General features: G+C 44.6%; 1 protein-coding gene across 4 annotated transcripts in view; it reads right to left on the bottom strand.

Annotated features, from left to right (window-relative positions):
• The window catches only part of LOC139415293 (leucine-rich repeat and fibronectin type-III domain-containing protein 2-like), a 65567-nt gene that overhangs the window by 5053 nt on the left and 37478 nt on the right, over window positions 1–23036 (bottom strand). For all 4 annotated transcript variants that reach the window (XM_071163313.1, XM_071163315.1, XM_071163314.1 and 1 more), the window contains exon 2: window positions 19950–21346. In XM_071163313.1, the coding sequence (XP_071019414.1) occupies window positions 19950–21325 (1376 nt within the window). In that variant the 5' untranslated portion in view covers window positions 21326–21346. The remainder of the gene's footprint in view (window positions 1–19949; window positions 21347–23036) is intronic.

Here is a 23036-nt window from a genome sequence, read left to right as displayed (position 1 = left end):
ATGCTGGCCATGCAGGTTCTTGTAATATGTTGGCCATGCAGGTCCATGTAATATGCTGGCCATGCAGGTCAATGTAATATGCTGGCCATGCAGGTCCATGTAATATGCTGGCCATGCAGGTCCTTGTAATATGTTGGCCATGCAGGTCCATTTAAAATGCAGGTCCATGTAATATGCTGGCCACGCAGGTCCTTGTAACATGTTGGCCATGCAGGTCCATGTAATATGCAGGTCCATGTAATATGCAGGTCCATGTAATATGCTGGCCATGAAGGTCCATGTAATATGCTGGCCATGCAGGTCCATGTAATATGCTGCTCATGCAGGTCCATGTAATATGCTGGCCATGTAGGTCCATGTAATATGCTGGCCATTCAGGTCCATGTAATATGCTGGCCATTCAGGTCCATGTAATATGCTGGCCATGCAGGTCCATGTAATATGCTGGCCATGTAGGTCCATGTAATATGCTGGCCATGCAGGTCCTTGTAATATGTTGGCCATGCAGGTCCATGTAATATGCTGGCCATGCAGGTCCATGTAATATGCTGGCCATTCAGGTCCATGTAATATGCTGGCCATGCAGGTCCATGTAATATGCTGGCCATGTAGGTCCATGTAATATGCTGGCCATGCAGGTCCTTGTAATATGTTGGCCATGCAGGTCCATGTAATATGCTGGCCATGCAGGTCCTTGTAATATGTTGGCCATGCAGGTCCATGTAATATGCTGGCCATGCAGGTCAATGTAATATGCTGGCCATGCAGGTCCATGTAATATGCTGGCCATGCAGGTCCATGTAATATGCTGGCCATGTAGGTCCATGTAATATGCTGGCCATGCAGGTCCTTGTAATATGTTGGCCATGCAGGTCCATGTAAAATGCAGGTCAATGTAATATGCTGGCCATGCAGGTCCATGTAATATGCTGGCCATGCAGGTCCATGTAATATGCTGGCCATTCAGGTCCATGTAATATGCTGGCCATTCAGGTCCATGTAATATGCTGGCCATGTAGGTCCATGTAATATGCTGGCCATGCAGGTCCTTGTAATATGTTGGCCATGCAGGTCCATGTAAAATGCAAGTCAATGTAATATGCTGGCCATGCAGGGCCATGTAATATGCTGGCCATGCAGGTCCATGTAATATGCTGGCCATTCAGGTCCATGTAATATGCTGGCCATTCAGGTCCATGTAATATGCTGGCCATGCAGGTCCATGTAATATGCTGGCCATGCAGGTCCATGTAATATGCTGGCCATGCAGGTCCTTGTAATATGTTGGCCATGCAGGTCCATGTAATATGCTGGCCATGCAGGTCAATGTAATATGCTGGCCATGCAGGTCCATGTAATATGCTGGCCATGCAGGTCCTTGTAATATGTTGTCCATGCAGGTCCATTTAAAATGCAGGTCCATGTAATATGCTGGCCACGCAGGTCCTTGTAACATGTTGGCCATGCAGGTCCATGTAATATGCAGGTCCATGTAATATGCAGGTCCATGTAATATGCTGGCCATGAAGGTCCATGTAATATGCTGGCCATGCAGGTCCATGTAATATGCTGCTCATGCAGGTCCATGTAATATGCTGGCCATGTAGGTCCATGTAATATGCTGGCCATTCAGGTCCATGTAATATGCTGGCCATGCAGGTCCATGTAATATGCTGGCCATGTAGGTCTATGTAATATGCTGGCCATGCAGGTCCTTGTAATATGTTGGCCATGCAGGTCCATGTAATATGCTGGCCATGCAGGTCCATGTAATATGCTGGCCATTCAGGTCCATGTAATATGCTGGCCATGCAGGTCCATGTAATATGCTGGCCATGTAGGCCCATGTAATATGCTGGCCATGCAGGTCCATGTAATATGCTGGCCATGCAGGTCAATGTAATATGCTGGCCATGCAGGTCCATGTAATATGCTGGCCATGCAGGTCCATGTAATATGCTGGCCATGCAGGTCCTTGTAATATGTTGGCCATGCAGGTCCATGTACAGTGCCTTGCGAAAGTATTCAGCCCCCTTGAACTTGGCGACCTTTTGCCACATTTCAGGCTTCAAACATAAAGATATAAAACTGTATTTTTTTGTGAAGAATCAACAACAAGTGGGACACAATCATGAAGTGGAACGACATTTATTGGATATTTCTAACTTTTTTAACAAATCAAAAACTGAAAAATTGGGCGTGCAAAATTATTCAGCCCCATTAAGTTAATACTTTGTAGCGCCACCTTTTGCTGCGATTACAGCTGTAAGTCGCTTGGGGTATGTCTCTATCAGTTTTGCACATCGAGAGACTGACATTTTTTCCCATTCCTCCTTGCAAAACAGCTCGAGCTCAGTGAGATTGGATAGAGAGCATTTGTGAACAGCAGTTTTCAGTTCTTTCCACAGATTCTCGATTGGATTCAGGTCTGGACTTTGACTTGGCCATTCTAACACCTGGATATGTTTATTTTTGAACCATTCCATTGTAGATTTTGCTTTATGTTTTGGATCATTGTCTTGTTGGAAGACAAATCTCCGTCCCAGTCTCAGGTCTTTTGCAGACTCCATCAGGTTTTCTTCCAGAATGGTCCTGTATTTGGCTCCATCCATCTTCCCATCAATTTTAACCATCTTCCCTGTCCCTGCTGAAGAAAAGCAGGCCCAAACCTTGATGCTGCCACCACCATGTTTGACAGTGGGGATGGTGTGTTCAGCTGTGTTGCTTTTACGCCAAACATAACGTTTTGCGTTGTTGCCAAAAAGATCCATTTTGGTTTCATCTGACCAGAGCACCTTCTTCCACATGTTTGGTGTGTTTCCCAGGTGGCTTGTGGCAAACTTTAAACGACACTTTTTATGGATATCTTTAAGAAATGGCTTTCTTCTTGCCACTTCCATAAAGGCCAGATTTGTGCAATATACGACTGATTGTTGTCCTATGGACAGAGTCTCCCACCTCAGCTGTAGATCTCTGCAGTTCATCAAGAGTGATCATGGGCCTCTTGGCTGCATCTCTGATCAGTCTTCTCCTTGTATGAGCTGAAAGTTTAGAGGGACGGCCAGGTCTTGGTAGATTTGCAGTGGTCTGATACTCCTTCCATTTCAATATTATCCCTTGCACAGTGCTCCTTGGGATGTTTAAAGCTTGGGAAATCGTTTTGTATCCAAATCCGGCTTTAAACAGTATCTCGGACCTGCCTGGTGTGTTCCTTGTTCTTCATGATGCTCTCTGCGCTTTTGACGGACCTCTGAGACTATCACAGTGCAGGTGCATTTATACGGAGACTTGATTACACACAGGTGGATTGTATTTATCATCATTAGTCATTTAGGTCAACATTGGATCATTCAGAGATCCTCACTGTCCTTCTGGAGAGAGTTTGCTGCACTGAAAGTAAAGGGGCTGAATAATTTTGCACGCCCAATTTTTCAGTTTTTGATTTGTTAAAAAAGTTTGAAATATCCAATAAATGTCGTTCCACTTCATGATTGTGTCCCACTTGTTGTTGATTCTTCACAAAAAAATACAGTTTTATATCTTTATGTTTGAAGCCTGAAATGTGGCAAAAGGTCGCCAAGTTCAAGGGGGCTGAATACTTTCGCAAGGCACTGTACATGGACCTGCATGGCCAACATATTACAAGGACCTGCATGGCCAGCATATTACATGGACCTACATGGCCAGCATATTACATGGACCTGCATGGCCAGCATATTGCATGGACCTGAATGGCCAGCATATTACATGGACCTGCATGGCCAGCATATTACATGGACCTGCATGGCCAACATATTACAAGGACCTGCATGGCCAGCATATTACATGGACCTACATGGCCAGCATATTACATGGACCTGCATGGCCAGCATATTACATGGACCTGAATGGCCAGCATATTACATGGACCTACATGGCCAGCATATTACATGGACCTGCATGAGCAGCATATTACATGGACCTGCATGGCCAGCATATTACATGGACCTTCATGGCCAGCATATTACATGGACCTGCATATTACATGGACCTGCATATTACATGGACCTGCATGGCCAACATATTACAAGGACCTGCATGGCCAGCATATTACATGGACCTGCATGGCCAGCATATTACATTGACCTGCATGGCCAGCATATTACATGGACCTGCAGGTCCTTGTAATATGTTGGCCATGCAGGTCCATGTAATATGCTGGTCATGCAGGTCCATGTAATATGCTGGCCATGCAGGTCCATGTAATATGTTGGCCATGCAGGTCCATGTAATATGCAGGTCCATGTAATATGCAGGTCCATGTAATATGCTGGCCATGAAGGTCCATGTAATATGCTGGCCATGCAGGTCCATGTAATATGCTGGCCATGCAGGTCCATGTAATATGTTGGCCATGCAGGTCCATGTAATATGCAGGTCCATGTAATATGCTGGCCATGCAGGTCCTTGTAATATGTTGGCCATGCAGGTCAATGTAATATGCTGGCCATGCAGGTCAATGTAATATGCTGGCCATGCAGGTCAATGTAATATGCTGGCCATGCAGGTCCATGTAATATGCAGGTCCATGTAATATGCTGGCCATTCAGGTCCATGTAATACGCTGGCCATGAACACAAAGGGGGTGCACAAAGGGGAGAACACAAAGGGGTTTGTTAGGGAATGATCAGAATTAGTTGGGTAACATAGATAAGATGTTTTATTTCCATGATATGCTTAAGAGTTATTTCTCATAAGAATGTATTTTGTTGTACTATAGTGGTGGCCATTGGCAGTTATCTGTTCTATGTCAGGACTAAGTTGCATGGGCCACATAGAGGGGAGAGGTCAAGGGGTCATCATGTGTAAACATATATTTTCTGTGTGCCAGTGACTCCCTAATTTTCTCATCGGGAAAAGGAGGGTGACAGTGTCTGGAATCATTCTATGCTCCCTCTTTGTTGACCTATAGGGTCACTCTCCTCTCCGTGAGTTTGTCCTCTGATTGGTCGTATTTAGAATTGGTTCTATCTAAATGACAATTTGATATATATCATAGGGTGGGGGTAATGTCTTGGTACCATTTTGTACCAAGGAGGAGATAAGAGCTTTGTTTAGGAGACCAAACTGAACGATAATTTATAGCCCACTCTGTCTGACTAGGGGATATTCTCTCTGAAGTAAGGTTTTTTCTTTGTGTAAGTTCCTAAGACCTGTGTTTTGTCATGTCGTCTTGAGAGGGGGTGGATCTTTGCTGTAAAGGAACCCATTTGCCATTATGTTGGGACTCTCAACTTTTCATTTAGAGATAATGAACTGTTGAAAGTCAAAATGCTATTGCAAAAGCTTAATTATTATTAAAGGTGAAGATTAAGCATAACTCTGACTCGTGTGTGATTTGCTCTCTCATCATTTGGTAATTAAGGAAATTTCCACGACAGGTTGCACAAAGGGGAACACAAAGGGGGTGCACAAAGTACTGAGAACAGGGTTGGCACAATCATTCTGGCAAATGTTTTATTTATTTTTTAAATGACAAATAAAACATTTAAAATTATCTCTGAGAAATTGTATTAGTATAAAATAATGTGATTTTATTTTGGAGCATACAATTTAGCTCCGTATTTGTAATATTGATTTTATACAGTCTTTTTTGCAAATCTTTATCAAGGTTGGCAATGATTTTAGATGTGCCCGTATAATCATCAACAGGGATGCTGTGGAGAAATTGTCTGAAATTAGAAAACCACATCGACACTGTAGTGAAGAAGGCACGACAGCGACTCTGTAACCCTTTCCTGACTCTGAAAAACACCCTGGATCCCTGCTCATCTGCGTGAACGTGCCTTAGGCATGCTTCAAGGAGGCACGAGGTCTGCAGATGTGGCCAGGGCAATAACTTGCAATGTCCGTTCTGTGAGACGCATAAGACAGCGCTACAGGGAGACAGGACGGACAGCTAATCGTCCTCACAGTAGCAGACCACGTGTAACAACACCTGCACAGGATCAGTACATCCGAACATCACACCTGCAGTACAGGTACAGGATTGCAACAACAACTGCCCGAGTTACACCAGGAATGCACAATTCCTCCATCAGTGCTCAGACTGTCCGCAATAGGCTGAGACAGGCTGGACTGAGGGCTTGTAGGCCTGTTGTAAGGGAGGTCCTCACCAGACATCACCTACAACAACGTCGCCTGTGGGCACAAACCCACCGTCGCTGGACCAGACAGGACTGGCAAAAAGTGCTCTTCACTGACGAGTCGCAGTTTTGTCTCACCAGGGGTGATGGTCAGATTCGCGTTTATCGTCGAATAAATTAGTGTTACACCGAGGTCTGTACTCTGTAGCGGGATCGATTTGGAGGTGGAGGGTCCGTCATGGTCTGGGGCGGTGTGTCACAGCATCATCGGACTGAGCTTGTTGTCATTGCAGGCAATCTCAACGCTGTGCTTTACAGGGAAGACATCCTCCTCCCTCATGTGGTACCCTTCCTGCGGGCTCATCCTGACATGACCCTCCAGCATGACAATGCCACCAGTCATACTGCTCGTTCTGTGCGTGATTTCCTGGGTGAGGGCTAGGGCCATTCCCCCCATAAATGTCCGGGAACTTGCAGGTGCCTTGGTGGAAGAGTGGGGTAACATCTCACAGCAAGAACTGGCAAATCTGCTACAGTCCATGAGGAGGAGATGCACTGCACTACTTAATGCAGCTGGTGGCCACACAATATACTGATTGTTACTTTTGATTTTGACCCCTCCTTTGTTCAGGGACACATTGTTCCATTTATGTTAGTCACATGTCTGTGGAACTTGTTCAGTTTATGTCTCAGTTGTTGAATCTTGTCTTTTTACAAATATTTACACTTTAAGTTTGCTGGAAATTAAAGCAGTTGACAGTGAGAGGACATTTCTTTTCATTTGCTGAGTTTATATACGATATTATACTGTATTCTTGTCAATGCCACTCGACATTTCTCGTCCTAATATTTACATATTTCTTAATTCCGTTATTTTACCTTGAGATCTGTGTGTATTTTTGTGAATTGTTAGATACTACAGCACTGTTGGAGCTAGGAAGACAAGCATTTTGCTAGACCCGCAATAACATTTGCTAAATATGTGTATGTGAACAATAAAAATGTATTTGATTTGTTTCACAGTAGGTTTGTTTAAGACTACCAAGAAACATTCTGCGCGACCCTGATTTATCCCACTGCAGTAAACCTCAGGAGGCTGAAGAAATTCATCCTGTCCCCCAGAGCCACGGCATGTTCTCCCCACTTCCATCACTTGGACGCGGGCAGTACAGGCAGGAGCAACATGGCAAAAACTAACACTGGCCAATAGCTTCTACCTCCCCCCACTCAACAGACATCTACCCTTCCCCTCCCAAATAGACATTTATCATGATGAATAGCCCCGTTTTGCTGTGCGCTGCTCTCTCCTCTGTCCATGACGGATTGATTTTAAACATATTTGTTTATTCAGATGAATTGAAATACAGAACAAAGTGGAACTCAAGAAAAACATCTGCTGGTGCTTATCATGGGGAGATAAACCAAAAATGTGGGCTGCAAAAGCAGGGCATGAGGCCATAACATTAATCTCAGAAAGAGGGAGAGGGATAGTCCTGAAACATTGCTTCTGGGAAGGAAATGGAGAGGGGAGCCACAGTATTGTCAGTTATAGTTTCAAAACACTTCCTCATTGGCAAGAAATAGACCCAGCGAAAACAAACAAACAAACAAATCATTATTTCAGGCTAAAGCATTTCTTTTTTGGCCATCTAATCTCATTCGTAGAAACTCATAATCGGGTTTAACGGTCATCTTGCGCCGAACTGCGCATGTGCAGGCCATCAAATCAAAAGCACTCCTTCGATATGAAGTTGCTTTTGACGAAAATGTAAACGTGACAGTTTGTCACTTTCAGGAGGTTGGAGTAATAACAAGTTCAGCTACTTAACACCATGGCTCGAATCTAGGTTGTGCCTTTAGTTTTAAAAATCATTTTTCACTTCTCTCATTGACTTCCCAAACCCCGGCCGGGTCTGTTTGGTCAGTGGAAGCCTTGCGATGTTGCACCTCTGGGTTTAGAAACTCTGTGACTCATGTTTCAAAAGCATAGCTCATTCTTCTCATTGATTTCTTAAAGCGGCCTCTCTCTGGACAAATTCAGACAAGGTCATGCCAAATGGGTCTCTTGCTCCATTGATTTAGCCTAAACATCAGGGTGCTGGGAAATTTGATTATGCTTTTATAAGCAAAAATCCCTAATGGACTCTGCAGTCCCTGCTAGGGCATTTATTGGGAGATGCTGCTGTACTGTATTGTACTGTAGCAGCAGTGGGGAGATTAAATGAGCCGTTACTCTCGCCAGTGTCTGTGTCCATACCCTTGAGTGTATATCTTGCAATAAAACTTCCCGCTATACTAACTATAATGGATGAATGCAAAAATAAAATAGGGTGATAGGTGAGGGGGATATCATTTTTTGTTGCTTTGGGGAGGTTTGTGTGGATTTTTATTGGGGATAGGGTAGGGTAGTGCGTTTTTTGCCTGGTTTGCAGTCACAATTTTGCAGTTTTTCATATATAATTTATTCTATCCTAGCCAACTTTGACCATCTGCTTGCATGCACCTCCCCTATCAGGGTTTTTTGGTACATTCCACATCACCAGCCTGTGCCACAGTCTCCACATGGGTTGCCGCCGTCAGCTCAGGGCTCATATTCATCACACTGGCACAAGAATCGGGAGGTAGACAGCACATGGTGCTGAAATTATCCTAATTCAAGTAATTCATTTCAGCAGTCTTAATTTTAAATCAAATTAACTAACAACTAGAGGACTTTGTATTGGAGTCTATTTATTCCTATTTAAGAAATAGAAATGTAGGCCTACCTGTTTGACAGACTAAATTATAGGCTATCCATAAATATTTTGTCCAATTCCTCTCATAGTGTCACCATTCATTAATTACACTACATGACCAAAAGTGGACACCTGCTCATTGAACATCTTATTACAAAATAATGGGCATTAAAATGGAGTTGGTCCCCCCTTTGGTGCTATAACAGCCTTCACTCTTCTGGGAAGGCTTTCCACTAGATGTTGGAACATTGCTGCGGGGACTTGCTTCCATTCAGCCACAATAGCATTAGTGAGGTTAGGCACTGATGTTGGGCGATTAGGCCTGGCTCACAATTCATTCCAAAGGTGTTCGATTTGTTTGAGGTCAGTGCCCTGTGCAAAGTTGGAATCAGAGAATCGTCTAGTATGTCGTTGTATGCTGTAGCATTAAAACTTCCCTTCACTGGAACTAAGGGGCCTAGCCCGAACCATGAAAAACAGCCCCCAACCATTATTCCTCCTCCACCAAATTTTACAGTTCGCACTATGCATTGGGGCAGGTATCATCCGCCAAACTCAGATTTGTCCGGCAGACTGCCAGATGGTGAAGCGTGATTCATCACTTCAGAGAACGCGTTCCTACTGTTCCAGGGTCCAATGGCTGCAAGCTTTACACCACTCCAGCCCATGCTTGGCATTGTGCATGGTGATCTTAGTATTGTGTGTGGCTGCTCGGCCATGTAAACCCATTTCATGAAGCTCCCGACGAACAGTACTTAGGCTGACGTTGCTTCCAGAGGCAGTTTGGAACTCGGTAGTGAGTGTTGCAAATGAGGACAGTGTCACGCCCTGACCTTAGAGAGCCTTTTATTCTCTAATTTGGTTAGGTTGGGGTGTGACTACGGTGGGTACTCTAGTTTTTGTATCCTATGTTGGCCTGGTATGGTTCCCAATCAGAGGCAGCTGTCTATCGTTGTCTCTGTTTGGGGATCATATTTAGGTAGCCTTTTCCCACTGCTTTTTTGTGGGATCTTGTTTTTGTGTTGATGCCTGTGAGCTCTACAGAATGTCACGTATCGTTTATTCTTTATTGTTTTGTTGTTCGGTTCTCCTTAAAATAAAAAGATGTCGAACCAATTCCACGCTGCGCTTTGGTCTGAGTATGATTACAACGACGATCGTGACAGACAGACGATTTTTACGCACACTAGCAGGGCAGACATTTGATGAACTGACTTGTTGGAAAGGTGGAATCCTATGGCAGTGCCACATTGAATGTCCCTGAGCTCCTCAGTATGGCCATTCAATCGCTAATGTTTGTCTGGAAATTGCATTGAATGTCCCTGAGCTCCTCAGTATGGCCATTAAATTGCTAATGTTTGTCTATGGAGATTGCATGGCTGTGTGCTCTATTTTATACACCTGTCATCAACAGGTGTGGCTCAAATCGCTGAATCCACTCATTTGAAGGGGTTTCCACATACTTTTGTATATTTAGTGTACCTGTGTCCGTGAAGGGTTTGGTCTGTTAAAACCAGTGCTCAAATTGAGAGGGTAGGCCTATGTAAGGGTATGCCATAGCCTACTTTTTGAAAAAGACAACGGCAAAAATCATATCCCTTTTCAGCTTAAGAATTTGAATTCTGATTATATAAAGCTGTCTATAACAATGTTTTCCTCCGCAATGGTTTATGCTAGAAATTTGCTGAAAAATGCACAAGACAGACGTGACTCTGATGTATATGGGGATGTCTTTAGTTCGTGTCTATGAAATTCAGCTACGATGGTGAGCTACAAAGTTCTTTAGCCGAGTAATAATTTGTCGTTTTTTTTGGCAAGTCATTGAATAGGCCTACAATTCTGACGCTATCAGTTGAGCTAGGCCTATTCACATTCTTTAAAATGTGCTTCAAGATTGGGATGGTGTTCTTCGGCTTGCAAGCCTCCCCCTTTCCCCCCCTTTTCCCTCCAAACATAATGATGGTCATTATTAAAGCCGTAGTCTGGCTTTTTTATGTTGGTTTTGGAGTGGTGGTTTCTTCCTTGCTGAGCGGCCTTTCAGATTATGTCAATATAGGTCTCGTTTTACTGTGGATATAGATACTTTTGTACCTGTTTCCTAGGTAGAGGCGAAGGTCGAGAGACATGTGTTCTCCGAAACATAACCCTGCCAAGCCACACTGCTTCTCGACACACTGCTCATTAAACCCAGAAGTCAGCCGCACCAATGTGTTGGAGGAAACACCATCCAACTGACGACCGAAGTCAGCTTGGAGTTGCCCGGCCCGCCACAAAGAGTCGCTAGAGCACGATGACCCAAGGACATCCCGGCCGGCCGAACCCTGAAGTAGGATAATTTGTGACTTAGTGTAAGGAGCCAGGAAGGAGCTTAAGGCAGGTAGGGTACGGTGCTGATGGTGGACAATAACACCCAGCAAAAGTCAACAACGTGCTATTTGAAAGCTTAATGCTTAATAATGCTTAAAACCAGCAAATCAAACCTCCTTTGGAAGATCTGCATTGTGTAACTATCGTCTGTGGTGGAAGAAAGTGAGGGCCAAAGCGCAGCGGGGTAAGTGTTCATGTTTTTTAATAAAGTAATGAACACTGAACAAAACAATAAATGTGAAGTAATCAAACCGAAACAGTCCCGTGTGGCACCAACACTAACACGGAAAATAAACACCCACAACTCAAAAGTGAAACCAGGCTCCCTAAGTATGATTCTCAATCAGGGACAACGATTGACAGCTGCCTCTTATTGAGAACCATACCAGGCCGAACAATCCCAAATCAATAGAAAAAAGAACATAGACAACTCACCCAACTCACGCCCTGACCATACTAAAACAAAGACATAATAAAATAACTAAGGTCAGAACATGACACTTTTCCAAAAAAGGTTATAACAAGAACGGTTTACATCAGTGTTGAGAACACTTTCTTAACCATGTCCCAGTAATGAACTACACATCTGGATTGGAGCTGTGAGCCCACACTTTCAATTGATCCATTTTAGGTAATAAGCTTCTAGTGTTAACATGCAGAAAACCCAGGCTTTTACGAGAGCAGAAATCAGTGAAGCAGATATCAGAGCACAAGTCAGAATTGGGGCTATCAACAGTAGACGGGCCAGGGTGTACATGCACATTTCCAGATATTATCTGCAGTAATACAATCATGGCACAGCAGAGGACGAGGAGAGCTGATTTTCTATGATATTTGAATGTGCATCAGATGGCAACAAGATCATAGTGTACAGCAATTTCATCAGGTAACATGAATACAAAGCCTGGCGAGAGGGGGGTTGAATGGAATGGGAGTCCAAGATACAATGCAACCAATAGAGAGTCACGAGTTGGGGAACAAACATTGCCTGTCCCACGGTCAGGGAACAAGCAAGTTCATGGTCAACAAAGCGTGCAGGGGTCATGGAGAAAATAGTACAAACCAGAAGAAAAAAGTTAAATGGTTTGGGGCTAGCCATTGTAACTTCAAAGAGTCACTTGCCCCAACAAAAAAACGTGAGAGAGTAGCTCTTTAGAGTTCAGTAGGTTATAAAAGTCTAATATAAAATAAATAAATAGTAGGCTTATGCTAGTTAATTAAAGTGTTGCTGAGTAAAGCTCAAATAATAAGATTCACAAGTTAATTAGCCAACATAAAATTCAGATCAGTCCAAATTCTGTGGCGTGTGTGTATGTGCGTGTGTGCTCGATGCGAGCGAGCGAAAGCTCGGGAGAGAGGGTGAGTGTGACTAGGGTACCTGTGCCAGACGGGGGACACAGGACAGGGCAGACGGGGCCCAGATCGCCGGGTGGGATCCAAGCAGCAGTGCAGCAGGCAATGGGAGTAGGTGTCACACCCACTTGGGAGAAGCTTTTGTAAGGAGGCTGAGTAGGAGAGGACGCGTTCAACCTTACCAGACACGTGATGGAGCAGATAAAAACATCCAAAGGGAAAAGCTGAATGAAAAACGTTGGGCGAAGACAAAACCAAGACGCCGGTAAAAATGCTCAATTCCAAAGCCAGATCAAACAGAAATTAAAGTAAAGAACGAAAAAGTAAACGCTGTAATATCCCAGCAGCGTCCAGAGCCAGCAGTCATTCGTTAGAAAGGTATTCATCATAACTTAAAAAGACGAATGTATCTCTACCTCGGATTTCTGTCTGAAATGCACCATTAAAATGCAAATGCAGATCCCATCTCCCTCCCTTAAAAAAACTCATGATCTGCCTGAATATTTCATTACGTTATGACTAACACAGGAAGTCATCCGTTCACTTGTACCCAAATGGGGCACATTTAAAAGACCACATTCTCAAGTATTAATGTCTTGGCCTAAGGATAGGTTCAAGTTCAACAAACAGAAATGTAAAATGGGTTCAGGGAAAGGCTCTAGATGGGCAAGAACCCCCTTTCTGTGTGTACTATGGGCTAATGCTTACATAACATACAGTAAAAACAGTGGAGAAAATTATCTTGACATTACATGATGTTGAGTACTATATGGCATGAGGCACATTAACCGTTTCTCACAGAGAGTGCTAATCAAAGTAGCATGTTTCTTTGTGATGCGTGAGCAGTGGAGCGTGGATCCACACCACTCTCTTCAACTCCAGCTAATAGCCAATAATAGTGGCCCCAAGAGCTTGCTATCATTTCTGAAGCACATCTCCAAGCCGAGGAGAAGTATAGGCATTAAATCACATGGCATGCGACAATCCAACCATTATATGGGGGGGCCTCATTGCAATTCAACTGAAATATCACTGAATGTCCCCGTCTCACACACAACTTCCATTACTATGTCCATATACACTCTTAGAAAAAAGGGTTCCAAAAGGGTTCTTTGGCTGTCCCCATAGGATAACCCTTTTTGGTTCCAGGGAGAACTATGTTTTGGTTCTTTTTAGAACGGTCTGTGGAAAAGGGTTCCCAAAAGGGTTCTATCTGGAACCAACAAGGTTCTTCAAAGGGTTCTCCTATGGAACCCTTTTAGGTTCTAGATAGCACCTTCCTTGGCTTCCATCTCTACCTCTAAAATCCTGATGGATAAACATAATGCCCTTAACATATTCATGATGATACATCCTCTGGGTAGACAGCATATTATTTCTATCTTTCCCTAACCATATGGTAAATCAGTATACTGTTTGATTCTCTTCCAAGCCCTTTGTCAATTCTACATATTTTACCCTTGATGATTTAGGTTTGGCAGAGACACGAGAAAGCATGTAATATTTTGAGTGTCAGAGATTTGTGTTGAAGAGTAAGAAGGACTGTTTTTCTCACTTGCTGTTATCAAAATCAAATCAAAAATTATTGGTCAAATGCGGCGAATACAACAGCTGTAGACTTTACAGGGAAATGCTTACTTATGAGCCCATTCCAAAAAATGCAGAGTTAAAAAGTAGACAGTACCGAGTCAATGTGCCGGAGTATGAGATAGTTGAGGTATTTGAAGTAATTCAGTATGTGGGTAGGGATAAAAGTGACTAGGCAATATATAATAAACAGAGCAGGAGCAATGTACGCTGCCATTCAAAAGTTTGGGGTCACTTAGAAATGTCTTTGTTTTAAAAGAAAAGCACATTTTTTTGTCCATTAAAATAACATTAAATTGATCAGAAATACAGTGTTACATTGTTAATGTTGTAAATGACTATTGTTGCTGGAAACAGCTGATTTTTAATGGAATATCTACATAGGGGTACAGAGGCCCATTATCAGCAACCATCACTCCTGTGTTCCAATGGCAATCCAAGTTCATAATTTTAAAAGGCTAATTGATCATTAGAAAACCCTTTCACAATTATGTTATCACAGCTGAAAACTGTTGTTCAGATTAAAGAAGCAATACAACTGTCCTTCTTTAGACTAGTTGAGTATCTGGAGTGTCAGCATTTGTGGGTTTGATTACAGGGTCACAATGGCCAGAAACAAAGACCTTTCTTCTGAAACTCATCAGTCTATTCTTGTTCTCAGAAATGAAGGTTATTCCATGCGAGAAATTGCCAAGAAACTGAATATCTCGTACAACGCTGTGTAGTACTCCCTTCACAGAACATTGCAAACGGGCTCTAGCCAGAAAAGAAAGAGGCGTGGGAGGCCCCGGTGCACAACTAAGCAAGAGGACAAGTACATTCGAGTGTCTAGTTTGAGAAACAGACACCACACAAGTCCTCAACTGGCAGCTTCAGTAAATAGTACCCGCAAAACACCAGTCTCAACATCAACAGTGAAAAGGCGACTCCGGGATGAGGCCTTCTAGGCAGAGTTCCTCTGTCCAGTGTCTGTGTTTTTTTGCCCATCTTAATCTTTTATTTTAATTGGCCAGTCTGAGATATGGCTTTTTTTTTACCCCCTTTTTCTCCCCAATTTCATGGTATCCAATTGTTAGTAGTTACTGTCTCGTCTCATCGCTACAACTCCCGTACCGGCTCGGGAGAGACGAAGGTCGAGAGCCATGCGTCCTCCGAAACACAACCCAGCCAAGCCGCACTGCTTCTTAAGTAACACAGCGTGCATCCAACCCGGAAGCAAGCCGCACCAATGTGTCGTAGGAAACATCGTACACCTAATGACCTGGTCAGCGTGCACTGCGCCCGGCACGCCACAGTAGTCGCTAGTGCAAGATGAGACAAGGATATCCCTACCGGCCAAACCCTCCCTAACCCAGACGACGCTAGGCCAATTGTGCGTTGCCCCATGGACCTCCCGGTCGTGTCCGGCTGCGACAGAGCCTGGGCTCGAACCCAGAGTCTCTGGTGGCACAGCTAACACTGCGATGCAGTGCCTTAGACCACTGTGCCACCCGGGAGGTGAGATATGGCTTTTTCTTTGCAACTCTTTCCAGCTACAATTGTCATTTACAAAATTAACAATGTCTACACTGTATTTCTAATCATTTTGATGTTATTTTAACGGATAAAAACTGAGCTTTTCTTTCAAAAACAAGGACATTTCTAAGTGACCCCAAACCTTTGAACGGTAGTGTATGTGAAGTGTGAAAATGTGTCTATGTGTGAGTGTGTGTGTGTGTGTGGTGTCAATATGCATCTGTGTGTGTGTGTGTGTGTGTGTGTATGTGTTGGAGTGTCAGTGTAGTATGTGTCAGTGTGTGTGGAGAGTTTTGTGAGTGTGCATAGAGCCAGTGCAAAGGAGTTATTGCAAAACAATTAAGATAAAGATATCATTTGATTAAATGCTCAGCAGTCCTATGGCTTGGGGGTAGAAACTGTTCAGGTGCTTTTGGTCCCAGACTTTGGCGCTCCGGTATCGCTTGCTGAGTGGTAGCAGAAAGAACAGTCTGAATTGGGTTGCTAGAGTCTTTGACAATTTTTAAGGTCATCATCTGAAACTACTTATATTAGAGGTCCTGGATGGCAGGGAGTTCGGCCCCATTGATGTACTGGGCCATACACATTACCCTCTGTAGCGCCTTGTAGTTGGATGCCGAGCAGTTGCCATGCCAAGTGGTGATGCAGCCAGTCAAAATGCTCTCAGTGGTGCAGCTGTATAACTTTTTGAGGATCTGAGGGCCCACGCCAAATCAGTTCAGCCTCCTGGGGGTGATGAGGCGTTGTCATGCCCTCTTCACAACTGTGCTGGTGTGTTTAGACCATGATAGGTCCTGAATGATGTGGACAGTAAGGAACTTGAAGCTATTGACCGGCCTCCACTACAGCCCTGTCGATGTGAATTGTGGCAATAAGCTCCTTTGTCTTGCCCGCATCGAGGGAGAGGTTGTTGTCCTGGTACCACACTACTTTCTACTTTTACATTTTGGAACACAGCTTGTGTGTTTTATAACTGACTTTTTGACGTGTAACTAACTGTAAGTTGTATTAATGTTTTACTTTTATTAGATAATCTGATTTCAGGTCAGATTATCTTCTTGACACTGAAATATGATGTAATATTATTACTGTCTCATCATCATCGGTGATCAGGCCTACCACCCTTGTGTTGTTTGCAAACGTAATGATGGTGTTGGAGTCTTGCACGGCCACCCAGTCGTGGGTGAACAGGGAGTACAGGAGGGGACTGAGCACACACCCCTGTGGGGCCCCCGTGTTGAGAGTCAGCGTGACAGATGTGTTGTTGCCCACCCTCACCACCTGGGGACAGTCAGTCAGGAAGTCCAGGATGCAGTTGCAGAGGGAGGTGTTTAGTCCCATGTTTCTTAGTTTATTGATGAGCTTGAAGGGCACTATGGTGTTGAATGATGAGTTGTAGTCAATAAAAAGCATTCTCACATAGGTGTTACTTATGTTCCAGGTGGGAAAGGGCAGTGCAATAGAGATTGCATCACCTGGGAATCTGTTGGGGCGGTATGCAAATTTCAGTTGGTTCAGGGTTTCTGGGATGATTGTGTTGATGTGAGCCATGACCAGACTTTCAAAGCATTCATGCTATGGGGCGGTAGTCCTTTAGACATGTTACCTTGGCTTTCTTAGGCACAGGGACAATTGTTGTTTGCTTGAAACATGTAGGTATTAGAGACTGGGTCATAGAGAGGTTGAAAATGTCAGTGAAGACACATCCTGGTAATCCATCTGGCCCTGCGTCCTTGTGAATGTTAACCTGTTTAAAAGGTCTTACTCACATCGGCTATGTATCATACAGTCATCCGGAACAGCTGGTGCTCTCATGCATGGTTTAGTGTTGCTTGCCTCGAAGCGAGCATAAAAGGCATTGAGCTCGTCTTGTAGGCTCGCTGGGCAGCTCATGGCTGGGATTCACTTTGTAATCCGTGAGAGTTTGCAAGCCCTGCCACATCCGACAAGTGTCAGAGCCGGTGTAGTAGGATTCGATCTTAGTCCTGTATTGATGCTTTGCCTGTTTGATGGTTCCTCGGAGGGCGTAGCGGGATATCTTATAAGCACCCGGTTAGTATCCTGGTTCTTGGAAGCGGTAGCTCTAGTTTTTAGCTCACTGCGGATGTTGCCCGTAATCCATGGATTTCTTTTTTTGGGATATGTATGTATGGTCACTGTGGAGATAACGTTGTCGATGCACTTGTTAATGAAGCTGGTGACTTATGTGGTAAACTCCTCAATGGCATCGGATAAGTCCTGTAGCTTAGCGTCCTGTAGCAATGCTTCATTGGACCACTTCCGTATTGAGTGTGTCACATGTACTTCCTATTTGAGTTTTTGCTTGTAAGCAGGAATCAGGAATATAGAGTTATGGTCCCATTTGCTGAATGGAGGGTGGGGGAGAGCTTTGGATGCATCTCTGTGAGTGGAGTAAAGGTGGTCTAGAGTTTTTGTCCGTGTGAGTTGCACAGGTGACATGCTGGTAGAAATGGGGTAAAACTGTCACACCCTGATTTGTTTCACCTGTCTTTGTGATAGTCTCCACCCCACTCCAGGTGTTGCCCATCTTCCCCATTATCCCCTGTATATTTATACCTGTGTTCTCTGTTTGTCTGTTGCCAGTTCGTCTTGTTTGTTCAAGTCAACCAGCGTTTTGTGTCTCAGCTTCTGCTTTCTCCTGTCTTTTTCTTGCCCTCCTGGTTTTGACCTTTGACCATTAAAATCACCGGCCACTAGGAGCTCCGCCTCTGGATGAGCGTTTTCTTGTTTGCATATGGCCTTATAGAGTTGGTTGAGTGTGGTCTTAATGCCAGCATCAGTTTTTGAAAGATGAAAGCTTTCTTGGTAAACAGAATCGTCTACAGCTTATCACGACGTATAGTATCTCAGACGAGCAGTACGTCGAGACTTCCTTAATATTAGAGATTGCGCACCAGCAGATTTTTCCAAAGAGACACACACACCGCCCCCTGATCTTAGCGGACTCTGCCATTCTGTCCTGCCGATGCATAGAAAAGCCAGTTAGATGTATAGTATCCATGTCCTTATTCATCCAAGACTGTGAGAAATATAGGATATTACATTTCTTAATGTCCGAACGGTGCTTGTCCAGTTTATTCTCCAGCGATTGCACATTCGCCAATAGAACAGAGAATGTAGATTCAAATGTTTAATTCTCCACCATATTCTCACCAGGGTGCCCGTGTGCCGGCCCCTATAGAGCAGTCTTCACGTCCTTCGAGTGTCAGGGATTAGGGCCTGGTCCAGGATAATCACTATGTCTTTCGCCTCCTACTCATTGAAGTAGAAGTCGTCGATTTAGTGATCGCAGTTCTGATGTCCAGAAGCATAGGACACGATGGCGGAAACATTATGTACAAAAAAAGTTAAGATCAGTGCAAAAAAAATACACAAAATAGCACAATTGGCCAGGAGCTCGGAAAACAGCTGCCATTCCCTCCTATTCTAAAAATGTTTGAATACACTGACTATAGGTTGCAAGATTTACACTATAATTTTAATCATCCCTGTTATAATGGCAATTTATAATCTACCGTCCAATTACAGTGAAATAAGTAATGTTTTAAACTAAAACGCTATGATAACGAACTGTAGTGGCAATGACTGAAAAAACTGATGACAGAGAAATAAAATAAAATATATAACGAAAGGGGTACATCTCCCGAGGCTCCAGCTGAAATTATCTGATGTTCTCAAGGTTTTAACAGAGTAACTGATTTAAATGGCATTAAGTAATTGGATTTCCTTTCTGGCTGGTTTCACAGTCGTTTGGAGATGTGCTACTTTACAATGTATCAGCTTCCAGTAATACATTTTCAGCCTCATCAAATAGCTCTGGATTGACAGAATATCCACCCATTGATTTTAGGGATGGAATTCTCTTGCTTATGGCCTACTAAGCATAAGCGAGCCAAACGGCCATGCAGTGCTTAGCGAAAAAAGGCAGTGTAAAATTGGAGAGTGAGTTGTAAGTTGAAAGTTAAAAGTTCTGTACACGTGGCAGTGTTATTGATGCTGTGCATTTTGTCTAGTGTAAAAGGCATTGTTTACTGTACTCCATCTATCTTTGGTGAAAGCTGAGAGACAAATTCTCTTCAGGCAATCAAAACAAGTCACCTGGAGTGTTAAAACAACACTTGTATTGAGTGTCTCCTCCATACAATATATCACAACTTGTTATTTTGTTACTTCATAGATCAAAGCTATCGGTGTACCTTCTCATCTGAAAATGACTGAAACATTTAAAAAAGTCTGCATTTGTTACCTGTAGATGAGGACTTCGTCGTCCGAACAGTTGTACTGGAGCTGAAACATTTTCACCTTGGGCGCTGCCTTGCTGACTGTCCACTTAACCAGAGCTGAAATGGCTGTCACCTCTGACACAGTGACCACTTTTTCAGGCGGGCTCTTAGGAACCCCCTTGCTGATCCTAGTGGTGCCTGTGATGTCTGAGAGGCGGGACTTGGGCTGCGAGGCTTGACTGGTGCCGTTGCTAAGGTGGGGCAGCTGGATGATTGACAGCTCCACAGAGGCGGTGGACTCTCCAGCCACGTTGGCAGCAATGCAGGTGAAGGTACCGTAGTCCTTGGAGGTGGTAATGAGGATTTCCAGGGTGCCGTTGCGGTAGACGGCGGTACGGGATGAGTTGCCAAGGAGACGGTCATCGGGGGCCATCCAGTGGATGGTAGGGGTGGGGTCTCCAACAGCCTCGCACCTCAGGCTGGCCGTCTGGCCCTCCAGCACCAGCATCTTGTGAGTGTGCTGAGTGATGAGTGGCGGCTCGCACACAAACTCCTCCTCCCTCACATACCAGAAGTAGCGCCCTTTCAGGCTGGGAGGGGAAGCGCAGGTCTCCAGGTCGTCGTCCCTCTCCAGCCGCCGCAGCCACAGCACCTCGCAGTTACAATGCAGGGGGTTTCCCCCGATGCTAAGGGACAGCTGAGGGGTGTAGGGCGTGGTCAACAGCACCAAATCCTGTGCCCTGGCGAAGATGGGGTCCGGGGGCAGCTTCTGCAGCCGGTTGGAGGTGAGATCCAGGCGAGCCAACCTTTCTAGATTAGTAAAGGTCCCCTCTGGGATAAAGTCCAGGAGGTTATGATCAAGACTCAACTGATGGAGGGAGACCATCTGCTTGACTGAGTTCCAGGGCAGGCTCCTCAGGTTGTTGTAGGACAGATCCAGATCCTCCAGGGAGGGGGCCAGGTCTTCGAAGGTCCTGTCTGAGATGCGTCCCAGCTGGTTGTTGTTGAGGATGAGGTGCTGCAGGTTAACCAGGCCTCTGAGATCCTCTGGACCCAGCTCCATGAGGCGATTGTTGTCCAGGTGTAAGGAACGCAGGGTCTCCAGGTCGCCGAAGGAAAAGGGCTGGATGTAGCTGATGGTGTTGCGGCTGAGCGTCAGATCCACCAGGTCGGTCATGTTGGCAAAGTCCTGCTGAGTGATGCGGAGGATGTAGTTGCCACCCAGCCGGAGCTCCACAGTGCGCCGGTCGAGGTCCAACGGGACGAAGAGAAGGCCTTTGGAGGGGCACAGGGTCCCAAGGGACTCGGATAGGTTCTGGCAGACACAGTACTTAGGGCATGCATGGGCCATCATCACTGCGGTTCCCAGGACCAGCAGGCAACAGAGGATGTGGTCCATGGTAGAGTCACACAAGGGAACCTACACACACACACACACACACACACACAGAGACACACACAGAGAGAGAGAGAGAGAGAGAGAGAGAGAGAGATGATTAGTTATTTCATAGTGGGCACTTCTCATTTCACTATTGCTATGGCAGACAATCATGAGCTCATGCTGCTGTAAACTATCTATGCGGGTCTCTGCCTAGAGCAGTGGGGTTTTGGGGCCTGTTGTTGACAGCCTCCCTGGGTAATCTTGATGTGTATTGATTGGACTGCATTTTGATCAAACTCAACAGCTGCCATCAAATCCACATGGATTATAACTAGATTTGATCTGTTGTTTATGGCCGGATAGGAATGTATGTGGGTGGATGTGTGTGTGTGTGTGTGTAGTCGTAAGACAGTCATACATAGAGGCAGATTTAACCAAGTGTTGCGCCAGTGAGACATCAAAACATTTATATTTACCATGTTCTATTTGCATTTTTGTCAAAATTAAGTTATAACTTTGTTCTGTTCAATGATCTCTACCTACACCATATGAAACAAGTATGTTCCTTTAAATGAGTGGATTCGGCTATTTCAGCCACACCTGTTGCTGACAGGTGTATAAAACCAAGCACACAGCCTTCTCCATAGACACACATTGGCAGTAGAACAGCCTTACTGAAGAGCTCAGCAACTTTCAATGTTCCACTGTCATATGATGCCACCTTTCCAACAAGTCAGTTCGTCAAATTTCCTGCTAGAGCTGCCCCGGTTAACTGTAAATGCAGTTATTGTGAAGTGTAAATGTTTAGGAGCAACAACGGCTCAGCCGCGAAGTGGTAGGCCACATAAGCTCACAGAATGAGACCGCCAAGTGCTGAGGTGTTTAGGGCGTAAAAATTGTCTGTCCTCAGTTGCAACACTCACTACCGAGTTCCAAAATACCTCTGGAAGCAACGTCAGCACAATAACCACACACAAGACTAAGATCACATCCGCCATTGGATTCTGGAGCAGTGTAAACAAGTTCTCTGGAGTGATGAATCACGCTTCACCATTTGGCAGTCTGACAGACAAACCTGGGTTTGGCGGATGCCCCAATACATAGCACCAACTGTAAAGTATGGTGGAGGAGGAATAATGGTCTGGGGCTGTTTATCATGGTTCGGGCCCCTTAGTTCCAGTGAAGGGACATTTTTAACCTTACAGCACACAATGACATTCTAGAGGATTCTGTGCTTCCAACTTTGTGGCAACAGTTTGGGGAAAGCCTTGTCCTTTTTCAGCATGACAATGCCCAAGTGCATAAAGCGAGGTCCATACAGAAATCGAGTTCGGTGTGGAAGAACTTGACTGGCTTGCACAGAGCCCTTAGCTCAAGTCCATCGAACACCTTTGTGATGAATTGGATTGTCGACTGCGAGCCAGGCCTAATCACCCAACATCAGTGACAAACCTCACTAATGCTCTTGTGGCCGAACGGAAGAAAATCCCTGTAATGTTCCAACATCTAGTAGAAAGCCTTCCCAGAAGAGTGGAGGAGGTTTTAGCAGCAAAGGGGGGACCAACTCCATATTAATGCCCATGATTTTGGAATGAGATGTTCGATGAGCATTTGGTCATGTCAAATCAAATCGAATCAAAGTTTATTTGTCACGCGCGTCGAATACAATAGGTGTAGACCTTACAGTGAAATGCTTACTTACAGGCTCTAAACAATAGTGCAAAAAAAG

This window comes from Oncorhynchus clarkii, chromosome 8 (assembly GCF_045791955.1).
Source record: "Oncorhynchus clarkii lewisi isolate Uvic-CL-2024 chromosome 8, UVic_Ocla_1.0, whole genome shotgun sequence".
NCBI lineage: Eukaryota > Metazoa > Chordata > Actinopteri > Salmoniformes > Salmonidae > Oncorhynchus > Oncorhynchus clarkii.
The sequence above is the reverse complement of the archived record's forward strand: the minus strand, read 5'-3'. Positions and strand labels throughout refer to the sequence as shown.